Source organism: Actinia tenebrosa, unplaced genomic scaffold, assembly GCF_029948245.1.
Source record: "Actinia tenebrosa isolate PJP-AT-01 unplaced genomic scaffold, QUT_ActTen_1.0 PGA_scaffold12__29_contigs__length_12842862, whole genome shotgun sequence".
In the NCBI taxonomy this organism is placed as follows: Eukaryota; Metazoa; Cnidaria; class Anthozoa; order Actiniaria; family Actiniidae; genus Actinia; species Actinia tenebrosa.
This window is the reverse complement of record NW_028292572.1, coordinates 9,480,214-9,498,730: the sequence shown is the minus strand read 5'-3', so window position 1 is coordinate 9,498,730 and position 18,517 is coordinate 9,480,214. Positions and strand designations below refer to the sequence as shown.

General features: G+C 42.4%; 1 protein-coding gene across 1 annotated transcript in view; it reads left to right on the top strand.

Annotated features, from left to right (window-relative positions):
* LOC116304761 (phosphatidylinositide 4-phosphatase SAC2) overlaps positions 1–17,432 on the top strand; it is a 39,862-nt gene extending 22,430 nt beyond the window's left edge. The window contains exons 19-24 of the mRNA XM_089028034.1: positions 7,846–8,041; positions 8,882–8,953; positions 9,365–9,438; positions 10,103–10,225; positions 11,078–11,165; positions 12,346–17,432. Coding sequence (XP_088884160.1) covers positions 7,846–8,041; positions 8,882–8,953; positions 9,365–9,438; positions 10,103–10,225; positions 11,078–11,165; positions 12,346–13,873 — 2,081 coding nt within the window. The 3' untranslated portion in view covers positions 13,874–17,432. The remainder of the gene's footprint in view (positions 1–7,845; positions 8,042–8,881; positions 8,954–9,364; positions 9,439–10,102; positions 10,226–11,077; positions 11,166–12,345) is intronic.
* Positions 17,433–18,517: the final 1,085 nt, after the last annotated feature.

Below are 18,517 nucleotides of genomic sequence, written 5' to 3'. Positions count from 1 at the left end.
CACACTTTGTTCTCTACGTGGTACGCTAACATCTGCTTACTGCTGAACAACCTGCTACAGTGTTCACAACGCCTACTTTGTGTCTTCCTACAAACATTCTTTGACGCGTGATATCTTAACATCTGCTTGCTGCTGAACTCCTTACCACAATGCTTGCACCCCATCTATATAATAAGAATTTAATAATCCTTATATGGGATACGCCATGAAATCCTTAACGGACTCCTTAGCCCATGAGGCCATCGTTAACAGGGCACCAAACCTTTCCGCGCGCTTCAGACCACACATTTCATCGTACAATTCCTGCACGCGCTCTTTAAGGCGATCAATTTCCTCCCTTTGCATTTCAATGGTGTCTCTCTTATCTTTAATGTCGTTAACGATTCTCTGCACTGCTTCCGTAGGCTCCATATATACCAGGGAATAAATTTGTTTGCTGGAATATATGAACCCAGATCACATGCCTTGTAACGCTCTGATAGTAGGACCCACCGGCTGCGGAAAGACCCAATTCGTCGTGGAGCAGCTATTAGGACCCTTTAGATACCGCTTCGACTACATAGTGCTACTTTGCCCCACCTACGTGAATAACCGCACCTGGACGGGTGTAGGCGCAAAAGATGACGACTTCTTTGTGGATATCTTAGACCCTAATGAGTTATCCAGTCATCTTAAGTTCTGGCATAAACAATTCCCTAAAGATACACAGACACTCCTCATACTGGATGACATTGCCTGCGGGGACGACGTAAAGAAACGCACTTCCGAGCTCGTTAAACTCGCCTTTAGCGGCAGACACGACAATATTAGCGTTTGGTTGCTTTCCCAGCAGCTTACCAGCGTCTCTAAGCCCTTCAGGGAAAACATAGGTTCACTCGTCGTATTTTATACTCCGAGCAAGTCTGATCTGGAAACCATCTTAAGCGACTACGGCGGTGAGATAAGTAAGGAACAGTTGCATGAATACATGCGGCATCTAAAAACACACCAACATTCCAAGATGATCTTCTCTTTGAGGTTTCCGTATTCCATAAAGATCTGCGATCTTTGATTCCTAATGTATATGGAGATTGAGCAGCTCTTAGATGAAGTCCCCACACAGTTAGACGAAAGTAACCTTAAGGAACAACTTAACATCCTGGTGTCTTCTGGGAAGTGCAAAGAAATGATAGGCAAGGAACTTACCCATGAGCAGGTTAATAAGTTGTCGGAAGAGGAAGTCAAGAAGTTCCATAAGAGGTACGAGGCCGCCCTTGCAAGTAAGACCACGGACGCCGTAGCAGATTCCGCTATCCGACTTGCGACTAAATTACTTGGACTTGCGCTGCCCATAGACGACGTGGAGCAACTGCGGAAGGACATAAGCGAGGACTATGTCATCGCCCAAGAACTTAAGATAACCTGCGGCTGGTTGTCGTTGAAGTGTGGTAAGTTAATGGCAGTCGCCTCTGCGGCACTTCACGTAGCTCAGCATGTCGACTTGAAGGAGGTACTGGTGTCTTGGAAGGACTTCAAGAAGGACAGAGAAGTCGAAAAGGTCTTCCAGGCGGCACTTGCTGAGGTACCTGATCACTTAGTCAAGTCGTCCTCAGGAATTACCCAGGTCGCCTCAAGTACTTAGTCAAGTCGTCCTTAAGTCATTCTCAAGTACTTATCAAGTCCTTCTCAAGTACTTACCCAGGTTACCTTAAGTTACTTATCAAGTCCTTCAAGTCCTTAGATATAAATGAGTGAACCAGAGTCGAAGGTAGAGCAGCCCCAAGAGGAGCAAAAGATTACCAAGGCTAAATCTCCAGGCAGAGTTGCCGCGGGGAAGAAGCTCGCAGAGATGAACAGGAAAAACAAAGCCAAAAAAGAAGAAAAGGTGGAGGAAAAAGAAGAGGAATCCTTTATTAATCCTGGGTACGTCATTGGCGCGTTGGGAGTCATCATAGCAGCAGGCAGCCTCTACTTACAATGGCGGGCAGCAAAGCCAAAAGTAAAATTGGAACCAGCACATTACGCACCTGCGGAGCCGCCCGTGAGAAAAAGCAAAATCCCTGAAATGGAGTAATAACCTTCTCGCTTTGTAATATAATGTCAACCGCGTTATTGAAAACTGTTGAAGAAGCAGCTATCATTACTTCCATCGTTGCGGGTATTGGTTGGGTAGGTAAGAAAGTGCTCAAAGAAGACTTTACTGAAGACCCAAGCAAGAGCTTCGCTAATTTTGCTAAGATGACCGCTGCCGTGGGCGGGGCTATCATGGTAAAGGATTACCTACGGAAGGAAAAGTACCTACCGACGACATAATCTAGAAGCAAACTGTGTTTGCTGGTATATAATGGCTAGCGTGGTCGTAGGTGGAGTCATTGCAGCTTTAGCATTCACTGGAGCTAATTATGGTGGTCAGTATTTGGATAGATTAGTCAGAGGCGACAAAAGCGGAGATTTGGCCGCCGAAAGGAAGAGACACGACTTGGCGCTGGAGAAATATCAGCGGGACGTGGCAGCTTGGAATGAAAAAAGACAAGCTTACAGGGATTGGTTGGACAAGAATTACCAAGACAAGATGCAGGCGGATAAGAACTTCGAAAACACAGACTACGCCTTTAAACTTTATGCGCAAGCACACCCCGCGGCATCGACGGGGTTGAGAAAGCCTCAGTTTAAGAATTACTACCAGCCTTCTAAGAAACAAAAAGATAGTGAATTGGTCTTCGTAGGAATCGCAGGGCTGGCGGGAGGCGTAGCTTTGGCGTATTTAGTTTAATCTCACTACGCGAAGCATGAGCGTCTAATATATAATGATCGTCTTTTTGGAAAGCGACAAGAATGACTTTACCACTTATCTGAATCCCCCCATCAAAGCCCATAAGGTTCGGTTGGTTAGTTGCTCTTTGTACAATTCTTGGTATAATTTAATTAATGGCTTTGTCATCGGAACTTCCGGCACCAAACCAAAGTTGCCAGATTCCCATTACACCCCTATAACACTGGCTAAGGAGCTAGCAAAGCATGGATATACTCTTACCACAGGATTACCCCATGAAATGAAATTCAAGAAAAATAGTGGAAGCGCCAATCTAAAGGACAGTTCATTGGTAGAACTCCTGGGCCTTACTAGTACCACGATAAATAGCGGCAGTACATATGATGTGAAATGGAAAGTCGCATCCTCTTACGAAGTCTATTGCGACTTGGTCAATAGTTACAACAATGGAGAAAAGTCTTCTCTTATGTCCAAGTTTCTGCCCAAAGGTAATCCATTTGACCCAGTAGAATACACTCCCATTTCTTTGAGCTATGACTTGTCTCATTTGGTAGAAAGCATAAACATCACCATTAAAGTGGACGGAAAGACGGTGGATTTCAACGGGCGAAAGATCAATCTTGTTTTAGAATTCATATAATGGGTCGAACAGAGGACAAACTTAAAAGGATTTACTATGGGCCTGAAGGCTATTGGAGAGGAGCGTCGGCCATCAAGAAACTCGCGACCGCGGCCAGGGTATCAGAAGAAACGGCTAAAAACTGGTTAAAAAAACAAACCCTCTGGCAGGTTTATCTTCCCGTGCCCAAGTACATTCCCAGGCCCAGCTTCACCGTAAATGCCCCTAATGAAGTTCACCAGGCGGATTTGCTTTTCTTACCGCACGACAAGGTGAGAAGAAAGACCTATAGATACGCTTTGACCGTAGTCGATATCGCAAGCAGATACAAGGACGCCGAACCCATAACCAGCAAGGATTCTGGGGAAGTCGCAGAAGCCCTAGGTAGGATTTATAAGCGCGTCTTGAAATGGCCTAAGCTGCTGCAAGTGGATACGGGGACAGAGTTCATGGGCGCAGTTACTAAGACCCTGAAAGACCACGACACCAAGATTAGGAGAGCTGAAGCTGAGTACCACAGGGGTCAGAGCATCGTCGAAAGATTCAATAAGACCCTGGCCGAGCGTCTCTTTGGGTACCAGTATTGGAAAGAGCTGGAAGATCCCTCCAAACGCAACAGGGAATGGACTCAGAGGCTCCCCCAGGTCGTCGCGGCTTTGAACAACGAGGCGGCCAGGGCTACGGGAATAAAACCCAAGGATGCCATAAAAAAGAAACACGTGGAACACAAGTCCTACGTCAGAAGTTCAAGGGCGGTCGGACTGAAGGAAAAAAAGCTCCCCCGTGACATAGTGGTCCGATACCTCTATCAGCCGGGGGAACTTGAAGGTGGCAGTAAGAGAGCCACGGATCCTAACTGGTCTCTGGAAACGTATGAGATTTCGAAGTCCGTCACCAAGGAAGGGCAACCCGTGTTGTATTACCTAAATGGCCCAAGTCGTGGATTCGTCAAGGAAGAGCTGCTCATAGTCCCCAAAGACTCAGAGTAGTGCTGCTCCACGCGCCCGATTACACTCTAGGCATGTCAGTCTTACGTTGCCTCTGCAATGCCCGCGTTTATTATTTATACGATCCACGGAGAACTGCTGATCGTCATTTGGGTCAAACCTCCATAGTAGCGGTATGTTACACTTTGCGCAGCGGGCGCCTTTCTTATAGACGTCGTCCACGCATAGGTCGAACGTCATATTTATTTCTTGGTCGTGCCGCTTGTAGCGAAGGAGTTTCTTAGCAATGTTCTCCTTTGCTATGTCTTCTGGGGTGCGGTCGTAACGCAGTTGCGGACCCCAGGCTCTTTTTAACTGTTTGGCATACTCCACACGACTCACGGCGGTGTAGATAAGGTTGCTCCAACACAGCCGCTGGTCTATGATTCATAAGGTTTCTTTTATGGTAAGACCTTGCGCGCTGTGGACTGTCATGCAATAGCCCAAGCGCCAGTCTGGATGGGAGGTTATTTTTTCCACCTTTTCTATGGGTACCCAGGCTTTATCGTGGGTAACTGCGTTCTGCAGTTGAACATTCGTGCCGGGTACTAAGACATCTCTTCTTTGCATGCGAGTGTCACGCGACTTATAACAAACGGGCACCAAATGACTAGGGAACCGCTCCTGGTGTATTCTCAGTAAGTCTTTCTGTATGCGCGACTGTGCTGCGCGCTTACTGCTTAACACCAAATCCTCAGGATGCCAAGAATACAGGAAGTCTTCGTAAGACTTTGCTCGTACCCTCTTACGTAACACCTTAGATTGTTCGGCGTCGCTAAGGCCCCTTAATTCTGCCTTTAATTTCCTCACTTGATCCTTGCTACGGTAGTCTGTGTTAATTTCTTCATGATAGTCTACCATTTCTTTTAACCATTCATGGGGCATTTCTCCGGCTATAGGAGGTGGTTGACATGGATCCCCGGCAAATACGACTTGGCATTTTCCACGGAGGAAGTCTACGAACTCCTGCAGGATTTCTAAGGGCACGGTACAGATTTCATCCCAAAGTATCACGGGAGGTATGTCGTGGATGGCTTCAGGTACCCACTTTTGGCCATTCCAACGAAAGAAGCTGTGGTAAGTCTGCGCGTCGTGGCCCATTTCGCAGAGTTCTCTTTCCAAACGATGTGTTGGCGTTAGCACCTTTATCTTAGGAAAGAGTTCTAACACACGCGTCGTCTTACCACTGCCTCCCGTACCGTAAAGGTAAGAGAAGCGTTGGTAGGAAATAGGGTCGGCAACTGAAGGTAAGAGCTCTTCCGTCGGCGTAATGGAACCGCGGGTGTGTTCTCCGTGATATTCTACACGTGCCCTCCAAGCTTTGATCTCCTCATCTTTGACGCGCCACTGGCCACTTTCCGCCAACTCATCTTCGGTGTAATACTCTTTCATCTTCTCTAAGACGTGCGGTTTCACGTACAAGGAATCCGTAGCTACGCGTGGTACTTCCTCTTTGTCAAACCGCAGGAGCATTGCTAAGAGGTTAATATGCGTGTAAGAGAGCATGCTGGCACGCAGATGATAATATTGCGGTCGATGGTCTTGGTAGTAACATAAAGCATTCCATTTACGAGTTTGCTCACCTTCTACTAAGTAGTCCCACTTCTCCACAGATACCATCGTTCCCTGGTCATGGGCACGTTTTATGAGGAAGCTTAGTTCGCCTTCGTCCGTTATTAGGCGTCTTTGCATGTGTTTCTCGCCCTCCTTAGCACCTTGCGTGAACTTTCCTATGACTATTCTTGCAGTTGGATTGTGTTCTGGTAACCATTTAGTAAAGGCGCTATGGCAAAGTATGGCTTCATGCGCTGTGTATTTCAGGAGTTTACGCTCTTCTAAGAACTTTAACAATGGCACTGGTATCCATTCTTTCTCTTGTAGATGCTTCCCGTACCATGCGTAAATTATGGGGTGCAAGTCTTTAGCCAACTTCCAAGACGTTAATCTGACGAACCCCGTTGCTGGCGCGTCGTAGCTGCCGTCTAAGGACACACGAAAGAACTGTGAATCTGGATGGCCGTAGCGGTCGTAATATTCCTTACAATCTCCCAGGCCCTTGAAAGATGCTGGGTAACAATGTTTCATATCTAACGAGACATACTCGTCTTCGTCGTATTCCATGTTCCAAAGACCTCCATGACCGTGTTCTACACAGGCCTTGGAGATATCTTTGAACTCTTTTGGGGTAGGTTTCCAACCATTCCTTTTCTTTGCGGCTAGGAAGTCCAAGCTGCGGCTGCTAAGGACCTCGTCTGAGAAGTCTTCCCCAAGGGTTTCGCAGGCGCTTTGGATGCGCTGGTGTTCGATTTCAGGGCGATACAAAGTGCCGTCTTGCGTCATGAACTGACTTCCTTCTGAATCCATCAACCAAATGGAGTTCTCGTCTATTAAATCTGCTAATGGAGAAGTTTCATAGACCTTAGTCTCTTTCTTGCTGGGGAATCTCAACTCCCTCCAAGCGTGTCCATTATGTTGGTAGATGACTATAGGAGCACCTCTACCTCCATACTTATGAGTCCCAGGATAAATGTACCCATCCGTGATATCTTTCACATGTATTCGCCTCTCTAAGAGGGTTTCTAATTTTTTGATGTTGTCTATCGTTGCTCCGGCCTTATAGGTGGAGTTTTCCCATTTTCTTATGGCTTCTTTTCTCTTTGGGGTTAACTTACCACCACGAGAGGAATCCTCAAAGAACTCCCTCACCAACTTCCCAACGCAGTTACCGGGATGTCTCATCGGCCTGAGTCTCCTAACGTCTGGCTCTTCAATCTTATACGCGCCGTAGATAACTACAGTAACAGGATAGGCAACTTCATAGAATAACGCGTCTATACCCACCATCGCACCAGGTCTTGTATCCTTGTTTAATACAAACAAGTTTCGCTTACCTGACGCCCGGATAGGATTACGACCCCTCTCTATCACCCAATCGCCATCTAGATACTTTATGAACGTCAATTCAAGACGGTAGTCACCTTCCGGCATTAAGTCGATTATTCTTTCAGCTCTTTCTTCGTCCATAATTTCTTCTATGTCTCCTTCTGTAAATGTCGTGAAGGCGAAGTCGGCATCCAAACGATCCAACACTTGAGTTCGTAACCTACGTACAGTTCTATTTCGAATGCTCGTGATGTTGTCCATCTATATCTAGGAAATATTTTAACCTTCGTTTGCGATAGCAGCAGTAAGGCGCTCCTCGACACGGTCGCCGGATCGCGCAAGGGGGTCCCAAGCCCGGGAAATACCCGTGAAATTCCAGGTGCATTGCCGACGCTCCGCGAGTCCGCCTTACTGCTGCTCTTCTTCCCCCCCTTCCTTTCTTTCTTCCTCCCTTGAAATATTTACTCCTTTCTTTTCACTTATTATTTTCCGTGTTCAACCTCCTGCGAATTTTTCACTCTACTTCTCACCCATTTATCCAGCTACTGAAGAAAGTATGTCTCTCCTCCAACAACCACCCTAACGCTACGACATTCTTGTTCCAGATGCAATGCTCGGCAACCCCCTAACAGAAGATCTTACCGCAGCAATGGCTGCCTTGAAGGGGGGCGAGGAAGAAGATCCCTGGACAATGGAGAGAGAGGAATGTGTGGCACAGTTGGTGCTTCACTGCCAGTGGTTATTGCTATCTGAAACTGATGAATGTCTTGGAGGCTGGGCACTAGTGGATCCATTCTACAGGTGCGTTACTATGGCAACAGGCAGTCACATTATTGATATTCTCATAATCTCTAATAATAAAATTCACCATAGATTATTGAGCCCCGCTGATATTTCTAGTGTCGTCACTAAGAACGACTGTGGGGGAGACTATGATTCAGGCTGAGTTGCTCAACATATATTAGAAAACTTTAGCATCATGTTTACCGCTAACCAGTAACCGCTAGGAATTAGGCCCAGAAACATTCGGCATTATTGAAATTCAACATGGCGGCTCTTCCAGCAACAACTTGACGCCACGCTAACTAAAGAAAGTTTGACGAAAAACGCCTGACGTCGAACTGCAGTTTGAGGTTTGCGGGGCTAGCAATAACGCCGTGCTAAAGGTCTCTAATATCCAAACTCAGCTGTTTCAAACTAATAGACAAATGTCGGAAATGTCGGACCAGTAGCAGTTTACTCTACAGCTTGAAACGCAACATTGAGAATGTGCGCGTTTTTGTTACTCGTATCAACACAACTTAAACGCCTACCTTACTGTGAGGCCGTATACAAACGTTGAAACTTCATAAGAGCCAAACCTATAGAGCGTTTTCACGTGACGTCACAGCGGCTATGTTGGTGTACCAAAACATTACATTTTCTATCCTCAGGGAATTGACTCTATTTTTATGCAAAAACTGTGCAGAAAGTCTCTATTGTTTGGTACGCCAATATGGCTGCCTAGTCACGTGAGTGAAAACGCTCTATTATAGATATCATTTTAAAAAAGCCGACTTATAATCTATTGTTTCAATGCGTACGGTTCATGTGAAGTCTGATTTGAGACTTAGAATAAACATCAGTGCTTTCGCTTTTTAGCCCTGATGGTGAGCCCAATCAAGACCAGGACGTTATCTTATTACTCACATATGATGATTACTATGTAGCGAGGTAAGAATGTCAACAACAGGGTTCCCAAACCTTGATGTACGTCGTCTCTGGTTTCTTCATACTATTGATGGTTTTCCCGGCGGCCATGTTGGAGGAACTTTACAAAAGAATTGTCAATGAATTCTTTTAAAGAATTGTCAATGAATTCTTTTGTTATATCCTACAACATGGCCGCCGTGTCTTTTGTTATTTAATTCTCTTAGGAATGGTTGAAAACCATCAATTGTGGATAGCATTCTACTCTTTTTCCCATTCATTCACTTTTCCTTTTCCTTTCTCTCTTTTCTTCTTACTTTTTATCCTATGCCACTATCCTATGTCAGTTAATGGGGTTTTCCTTTTTCGTTTCCTTTTGTTCGTTTGTTTCTTGTTTCTTTTATATTTTATTTTCCTTTTTTATAATATTTTCAGCTACGATGACGATGCAGAAAGAATAACCCAGTATGAACGTATTCCCCTTGAAGACGTGGAGAAAATTGAAATTGGTAAGAGACGGGGGTTACTTGTATTAGGATTTTCTATTTGACCTCAAATTGAGGTCCCAAGTATTGTGTTATGGGTGCCATTCAATATTCAGGAAGCCCTTATCAACACAAGTGAAGTGAGTCCTGGGTCTCAAGCGTTCACCATTTTCCATACATTGGTTCACTGGTCAAACACAAAGCATTCAGTCGAGGTTGCAAGGTCCAAATTTGAATAATCCTTTGAAAGTACCTTGGCGCCTCGCTTTACCGCTTTGTGTTTGACCAGTGAACCAATGTATGGGAAATGGTCAATTGTGTTGTGGGTGTCAATCAATATTCAGGAAGCCCTTCAATAGACCTCCTCGGCTCTGACGTAATGTTTTCTCATTTCAGACCACGTGTCATTCTCTAGAGTGTCATTTCCTTCTTTAACGGTTGCGCGTGAGAAAACACATGAATATGGATACAACTAGAACAAAGAATATTATTTTCAAGGGAATGACACGTGGTCTGAAATAGATTTTGAGTCCTGTTTTGCATAACGATGCATGATCCCCTATTAAACCCCTTTTCCCTATTTCAACCTCTCCCCAAAAGTTAAATACCAAACCACCTTGCCCCTGTCAAAACGAAATCGTTATCTGCCATCATATAGTATACTAGCTGAAATGTGTTGTTATTATAGGGTTTGAGCCGTCGTTCAGGACGCGTTACCTTTTTATTCGTATATTCTACAAGTACCAGAACAGTAGTGGGTACTTCCATACCTTGAGAACCATCCAACATCGAACACCAGAAGAGGCTAGAGGTAAGATATTTAGGTATTTCGTGCCGTACAAACTGTTGTGTAGTGTCAATGGTAATGGTTCCAGATAATAATGATGTTGGTGAACAATAGTGATGGTGATGGAAGTGGTGATGGTGATAGTGATACATTAGAAACGTTTTCGTATGACTTTGAAAATCTCACGGCACGAACACGGTCGTGACACGGCAAGGGATACGCCCAATCACATTACACGAGAATTTACTCTCCATCCAATCAAATGCCCGAAACACAACACAAACACGGCGTGGTCACGGTCACGCCAAGGTCACGGAACTGCAAGACCAATCACATTACACGAGAATTTACTCTCCATCCAATCAAATGACCGAAACACGACACAAACACGGCGTGGTCACGGTCACGCCAAGGTCACGGAACTGCAAGACCAATCACATTATGCGAGGAAAAAAAATCCCCCGATCAAAATTCTAGAAAAAATCTCGGCAAGGCAAGACACGCTTATGGCACCGACTTTTTCACAGTCATACGTAAACTGCTATATAAAATCTGGCGGAAAGCTTTAAGTGACTACGTATCATTATATCATGATGGTCGTAAAACCACCTCCAAAACCGCCATTTTGTCTGACAGAGAAAATGGTACATTGCATAGCATTACATTGTTTCCGGTGCGCAGTGCATTGTGGTAATGAACCTATATCACACGGCGGCCATGTTTATCCTCATAAGAATAAAAACCTTTGTTTCACCTGCATAAATTCATCCTCAACTCACTTGTATACGAGGCTACGTGTAGTGGAATCTATTGTTCGAAGCAACATGGCTGCCGCGTTAAAAAGACCCACGATGACATACTTCATATTTCTTTCAGGTGTCCTTCTTGGTATTGCTGATGCATTCAATACAGCACGATCAGCCAAGTCTCTTACATTGAAGATTATTGAGGGAAAACTAGACAAGTGAGTCATATGATGAGCATTGATAATTAAAGAATATTTTGTATGACTTTAAAATTCATGGTACGGACGTGCCGTGCCGTGAAGGTACCATGTCCAGGCATTTTAATAGGACGAGTAGAAAGTGTGCGCACTGTGATTAGTTTAGCGGATGTTGCTTATTCCGTGCCATGATGTTCTACAGTCATAAAATCCACTACACAATGATGATGGTTGTGGTGATGATACATGATGATAATATCGTGCCATGATGTTCTACAGTCATATAAAATCCACTGCAACAATGATGATGGTTGTGGTGATGATACATGATGATGATATCGTGCCATGATGTTCTACAGTCATATAAGATCCACTGCAACAATGATGATGGTTGTGGTGATGATACATGATGATGATATCGTGCCATGATGTTCTACAGTCATATAAAATCCACTACACAATGATGATGGTTGTGGTGATGATACATGATGATGATATCGTGCCATGATGTTCTACAGTCATATAAAATCCACTACACAATGATGATGGTTGTGGTGATGATACATGATGATGATATCGTGACATGTTCTACGGTCATAAAATCCACTGCACAACGATGATGGTTGTGGTGATGATACATGATGATGATTTATCTGGTGATACATGATGGTAACGATGATGATGATGCATGATGATGATGATGCATGATGATGATATTGTCGATGATGACGATGGATTATAGTGATGATGATGCGTGATGATACTTGATGATGATGATGCATTATGATGATGATGATGGATTATGGTGGTGATGATGATACATAATGGTGATGTTGATGTTGATGCATTAAAGTGATGATGATGATACATAATAATGATAATATAAGATGGTGATGGTGACGCATGATGATGATGATGATACATGATGGTGATGTTGATGATGCATTATGGTGATGATGATGATACATGATGTTGATACGTGATGTTGATGATAATACATGATTGTGATGATGATGATACATGTTGATGATACGTGATTTTGATGATGATGATACATGATTGTGATGATGACACGTGATGTTGATGATGATGATACATGATTGTGATGATGATGATACGTGATGTTGATGATGATGAGGTCTTTACTTCATTTGTCCTGCTTAACAATATCTATTTACCTTCTATTTGAATGGACAAAAAGAAAGAAGAGTAAGCCTCCACCAGACGTGATCCAAATATCTTCCAAGTCTCGACTGAGTGGATGGTCAAAACCGAAACCCAAAGCAAAAACCCAACAAGATTTAGACTCTTCCGATCGTGACACAGGTAAGCAGTTTAAATCGTATCTGAAGCACCCTCTTGGAGGTATTCCGAGAACTTACTCAGACCCTTGCCTTAACAACCAAGACGTCCTCAACAACTACCAGGCTCAGAGGAAGAGATCTGGGACTAGCAGCGCACCGCTGAGCAGTGCGAGTAGCTCATCTGAAAGTGATTCGAGTGATGACGATAAACCAACCGACCAATCAGAAGAACTATTGGCTATGCGAATGCATCAAAATAGATTAGAGATGGTGTTGCAGGAAAAACTAAAACCTGCGAGAAAGTTAGAATGTAGGAGCGAAGAGACTCTCATGGTCACCAAGGATACCGATGGCGAGAAGGAAGGCCAGGTCACAAAGGAATTGGCTGTTGCCAAGTTTACTGAAAACGAAGGTGAGGGACTGGTAGCTGAAGAAAAAACGGTTGCCAAAGATACTGCGAGTGAAGAGGAATGTCTAGTTATTAAAGAGTCGGCTGTTGCTAAGAATACAGAAGCAAGAGTAAATCTAGGTGGAGATAACGATAATGGGGCTAACGAATCCACTTCTGAGGTAACAAGTGAACATGTGACTGAGGTAGAATGCTCTGGTTCACCAGACACGGAAACACAGGCCGCTATTTGTAATGATACGTCTAGTGATCAAGAGGTTCAAGGTTCAAAGACTGATGCGAGTAGTGAGGGATCGAAAACTACAATTGAACTGGAAAATCAGTTGCAAGGAGGAGAAATTCCTAAACCAATCGAGGTAAATGGAGAAGTTAGTGAAGGATTTCAAACTACGAATAATCCAGAAGAAACAAGCGAAAAGGAAGTGGATATTTCCACAGGAGAAAACGATATTGACCTAGATAATATTTCTGAAATTAAAGAGTCATATTATGAAAGCAAAAAGAAACTAAGGAATGAGAACATTTTGGGCTTTTCAATGGAAGAAAGCATGATGAACTTGAATGCCCAAGACGAATCAGAAGTAAGTCCGAGTCCCACGGTAAACCTCGGCCTGGGCGGCAGCTTCCGGTCGATGGCCGTGAGTTTCAGGAGTAAATCATCCGGCCAAGATAATACCGAGACAAGCCCAGCTGAGTCTAATGGGGAAAGATTACCAGAAGGGGAGGAACCCTCCCAGCAAGGGTTTAATAGATTTCGTTTTTCAGGTCGTTCACTTGGGGGTCGTCCTACAAGTACTACAACTTCCAATAAAACAAATATATTTGCTTCTGCGCAGGCGCGAGGCCGGACCTTGTTGCCTGACTTGCGCAATAAGCTCTCATCGATTTCATTCCCTCGTGCTAAGTCCCCTCGCTTGACGCACAAGCAGCCTCATACAGTAGACCCTGATTCTGTTCACCCGCACAGGCGACACAAACACAAGCATAAGTGTCTCACTAAGATCATAGAACTCTAATAGACGTATGCGTGCGTCTGGCTGTCCATTCGTATGCCAAATGTGTCGTACGATATGTTAGAAAAAAAGATAACATCGAATCAATGATACGCATCGTGCGCGATTAAAAAGAGATTGTGTTCTAAGTCGTATGTGACAAATCGTAAAGAGAGATTGTCGATACGACTTGACACATTTGTCGTTTAAGAACCGCGCTTAACGGAAAGGAATGGTTACTCTCCCATCATAATGAACACGAGACGAACGGTGAATTGTTTCTTGTTCTGTTGATTTTAAGACATCGCAGTGTCTTCTATCATCTCGACGGATGTTATAAGATGCTTTCTGTTCTCCTTTTCAACTTTTCTGTTCAGTTTAGTTTTGTTCGTAAATATGTAACTAACCGTTCGTCTCCTTTTGTCGTTCATTATTATAATTATTCAATATAGCAGAGGAATCGTGAAGGAGACTATTCGACCATTCGTTGGATGACAATGTCTCATGCGCTGCCGTTGAGGAATCGTGCTGGAATTCATAACGCGTTGCGCAAAGAAAACAAGTATCATGCATGCGATGTATTAAGTCTTATTACCCAGTCAAACCGCAAGGTATGATACCACCTTGATACCCTTGGCGCAATTATATACGATTTCCTTCTATAAAACGGTGCCGTTGGTCTACCAGATAATTAGTTATCCCCAAAAATGCCGCTAAAGTATCCCCAAGTCAAAAATTCTGCATGTATCAAAAATAGAAACCAAGCTTATTATACTCCTACGTGCTTTTCGGCTCCTGCCCGCGGTTATTATGTACGTGCAGCTTATCCATCAGATATTATTACATGATAAACAGTGTTTTAGCAAAGTATCGGCGCGAAAAACGTCAGAGGTGATAATAAGTTTTAGTTCGTGCGTTTTGCCTAAATCAAGCAGACACGAAAATCGCTATCGGTTAAATGATCTGTAGTTAAGTTAATGACTTAAAGACATTTGATTTCCTATTGACTCCAGCGGATTATTGGAGACCCGATCACGTCCTTAAATATCGCTATCTTTGATGTTTTACTCTCTTCATTTCGATAAGACGTTTTAGAAGACGTTTTAGGAGATCTTATCTTTCGCAAATGATAGCACTCAGAATTCGGACGACGTTTCTTGAAGGGTGCAAGACAGAGATATCTTATTTAAAAGCAAAACAGGAATTGGTGAAATTTATTGTCTTGTCGTTTAGTCATATCTTTAAACAAACTCCTCGAGTGGTAAAAAAAGCATTTATGAAGGATTTTAGTTCATGCGCATGCGCAAGTTTTACTCGGTCAAACGTTGCTAATAAAATATCTCATTCATTGATTTTGTTATTCTCCTCCGCAGCTATCATTAGTTTCGGTCCCAGATCCTCTCGGGACCGTGAGGATCTGGGAGCAAAACTCATGACGGGTGCAGAGACCATGAGTTTGTGTAAATAGCGCTGCGCAGCCGTGACGTCATAAAAACGAAGACAAAGGCGAAATTCGGACAAACAAGCTTACTTTCAGCAGATAATTTTCACAGCCGATCGCAGTTGATCTTAAATTACATGGGTTATTATTGTAACTTTAAGTAAAAATAATAAAATCGGTTCGTATAATCCTCGTAGCGGTTAAATAAAATGCAATGTTTGTCCGAATCTTTAAGCTATTTTTAGAATCAGTGCGCTGCGCTATTAATACAATACTCTAGAACTTTTAATACTCAAGAAAACATTGGAGTCGCACGCATGGTAAAGAATTGTTTTGTTAACGTTTGAGTTTCTCTAGTGTATTTAAACGAAATTTTTACGAATTATTATTAAGTACTATAGTTCATTTTATAGATGGTTTTTGCGACAAGCTTACTGGGTCTGGCACCTTAACTTTCGCATAAAACTCTATGCCATATTGAAAAAAGCGTCAGGCTGAAAAGATTAAAGCAAAAACCGAGGGGTATACTGGGTGGTATATATCCTTGAAGAGTGCTTGCACGCAAACAAGTGCATGAAGAGGGACAAAATACTTTGTTCGGTAACATGAACTTTCGTTCAATCAATGTAATATTAGGCTCATTAGTATATGTAAAAGGACTCCATGCTGTCCAATTAAGAAATAATTGGACGAAGAAAATTCCGAGGACTGACAAAATTGGATGAGGCCGTAGGCCGAGTCCAATTTGGCAGTCGGAGGAATTTTTCGAGTCTAATTATTTCTTGATTGGGGAGCATGAAATCCCATTACCTATTAATTATATAGCTGCGTAATTAATCCCATATCAACAAGACCTGTCCAATTAAGAAAATAATTGGACAGTTACTATATGGGATTATTGAGAAGCTGTATAATTAACAGATTAACAGTTGGGACAGAACACCTTTCGATCTTAGCTTTTATGATTTTTCCTTTTCAACCTGATGACGCTTTTTTTCTTCTAAATTTGGTGTAAACAAAAATGAGTACACAATGAAAAAGGCTTCTGCGCCTCCAGTAAATCTATTTATGCAAGGCAAAATATTTGGATAGTCACGCTCAAATCAAAATTTAATTTAATTCTGATGAATTTAAACTTAAATGCATGCAAGTTTACTTTAATCACCTGTTCAGTTTTATTCCTTGTCCTTCTCCTCGGGGGCAATATCTCTAGGCTGTGTAGCGGCCCAAAAGGAATACAAGGGCGTAGCCAGGGGGTCAAAAGGGTCAGGGCAACCTCATTCGTGGCAACAAAATGGCAGCTTTTTTAGTTTTTATACGGTAATTTCATTTTTATTTTTTATTTTATATAAATGAAACGTAAAATGTAATGCCGGTTTTCATTACTGTGAAAAGAAAACGTAAGGCCGGTTCCCTTCTTTGGGTTCGGCGTTTCGGGACGCAAACAAAATGGCGGATTTTTAAATTAAATTGGGGGTCAACCCCCCTTCCTCCCCCCCCCTCCTCCCCACCTTCGGAAAACTCTGGATATGCCCCGGAGGATAGGAATTGGGATGAGCTGCTACGCAGGCTATGTCTTTTTCTCCCTGTGGATTTTGGCTTTCTTATCGTGAGGTAGCAATTCGGTTGTATTTAGTGCAAGGGAAAGACTATCAGTTTCATAAATATATTTTTGTTGGTTGAATATTAGTTTTATTTAAATGTACTTTTTATCGAAAGACTAGAATGACAAAAACCACAGGGTGCCCAATTTTGGAAACGTTTATGCACAGATAATTAAGATAAAGAAGAGTAGCCTGTTTCTTGGACAAATTAAAATTGCAGCTTACGACTGCTGAACGCTAATAATTTTATTTTCTATTTCTAACTTTGTGCAATTTACAAACTGGGTTCCCTGTGGTACTTTGTAAAGTCTTGTATTTTGTTACTTGAAAACATTCATGTTCCCAGAGCCTGCGCTATTGCCAACCTATTGCCAAGCAATAGCGCTTGAAACTGACTGGATCCTTGTGTTTCTTAAATGTTTGGGCTTAGATGATTTTAGGTCATTATTCAACTTCCAAGCTACCAAATTCAACGAAAGGCCCTCAATTATTTAGTTATTATCAGAATAATATGGATCAATAAATAAAGAATCAATAACTCGGTCTTGTTTGTATCATATACGAGCATTCTCAAATATTTTAAATGTATATTGATTTGAAAAAATTGTGTTTATTAGATGATGATAAAAATAAAAACCATTAAAGTTACTGTAAATAACTGCTAGGTGAAGTAACTCCTATTTTTAATCAGATTTTTCACATTTCAGTTTCTAATTTTGGTCTAAATATAACTCACGGACTCATCTTCTATTATATCATAGCCGTAGTCCCTCTAAATCTCTTTCACCTGCCTCTGACTAATTACAAAAAAAGATTCTATGAGCGGGAAACCAGGTGATCTCTTTCTGAAAAAGAATCAATCCCTAACATGACCGCGCGCCTAGAGTCCTGAAGAAAAACATTGCCGTCGAGGACGCCATTTTGTTTTGAGTTGGATTTGAATATGTATTCTCTTGAAATGTAGTGCGAAATATTGGCGAAAAGAAGTCATAGCTGCACATTTGAAGTCTATAGTATAATGTTTCAAGTTATGTACAAGAAAAACTTTACAAGAAAAGCTTATTTTATTGAGTGGTTTATCCGTTTTTTGTAATTCGTATAGCCAACAAAGTTAACCTTATGAAGTTTTTTGTTTCGAAAATGATTGAAAACTTGATATGCTCAAATTGCTATTTAGTAGTAACGTGTATGTGCGTATATTAATATTTTTAATAACAATAAACCTTTTTTGATTTAAAAATGTGTTGTATTTACGTGCTATTCTTACATGTGTTATGTTCTTGATTGATTACCGATCCACACATCTTGTTTTTTCTGCTTCTCGAGGCGCGCAAAGGTCTATTGGTATTGATTCTTTTTCAGCAAACGCGATTCGCAATCTGATTGGCTGATCGATTTCCGTCAGATCACCTCTGAAAGTATCCTCAAATCGAACATCCCTCTATGGACCAATCAAAATGCAAAAAAAAGATAAGCCGTCCAATCAAATGCGGAAGCCAATTGAGAGGCAATACGAAATTCACCCCTTAAAAACAGGTAGCCTTAGAAGTCATTATCCAGCTTTTTTTTTGTCTTCTTAACACCTTGAGTTATTTTTGTTCGCACTTTCCTCAAAATTAAGGA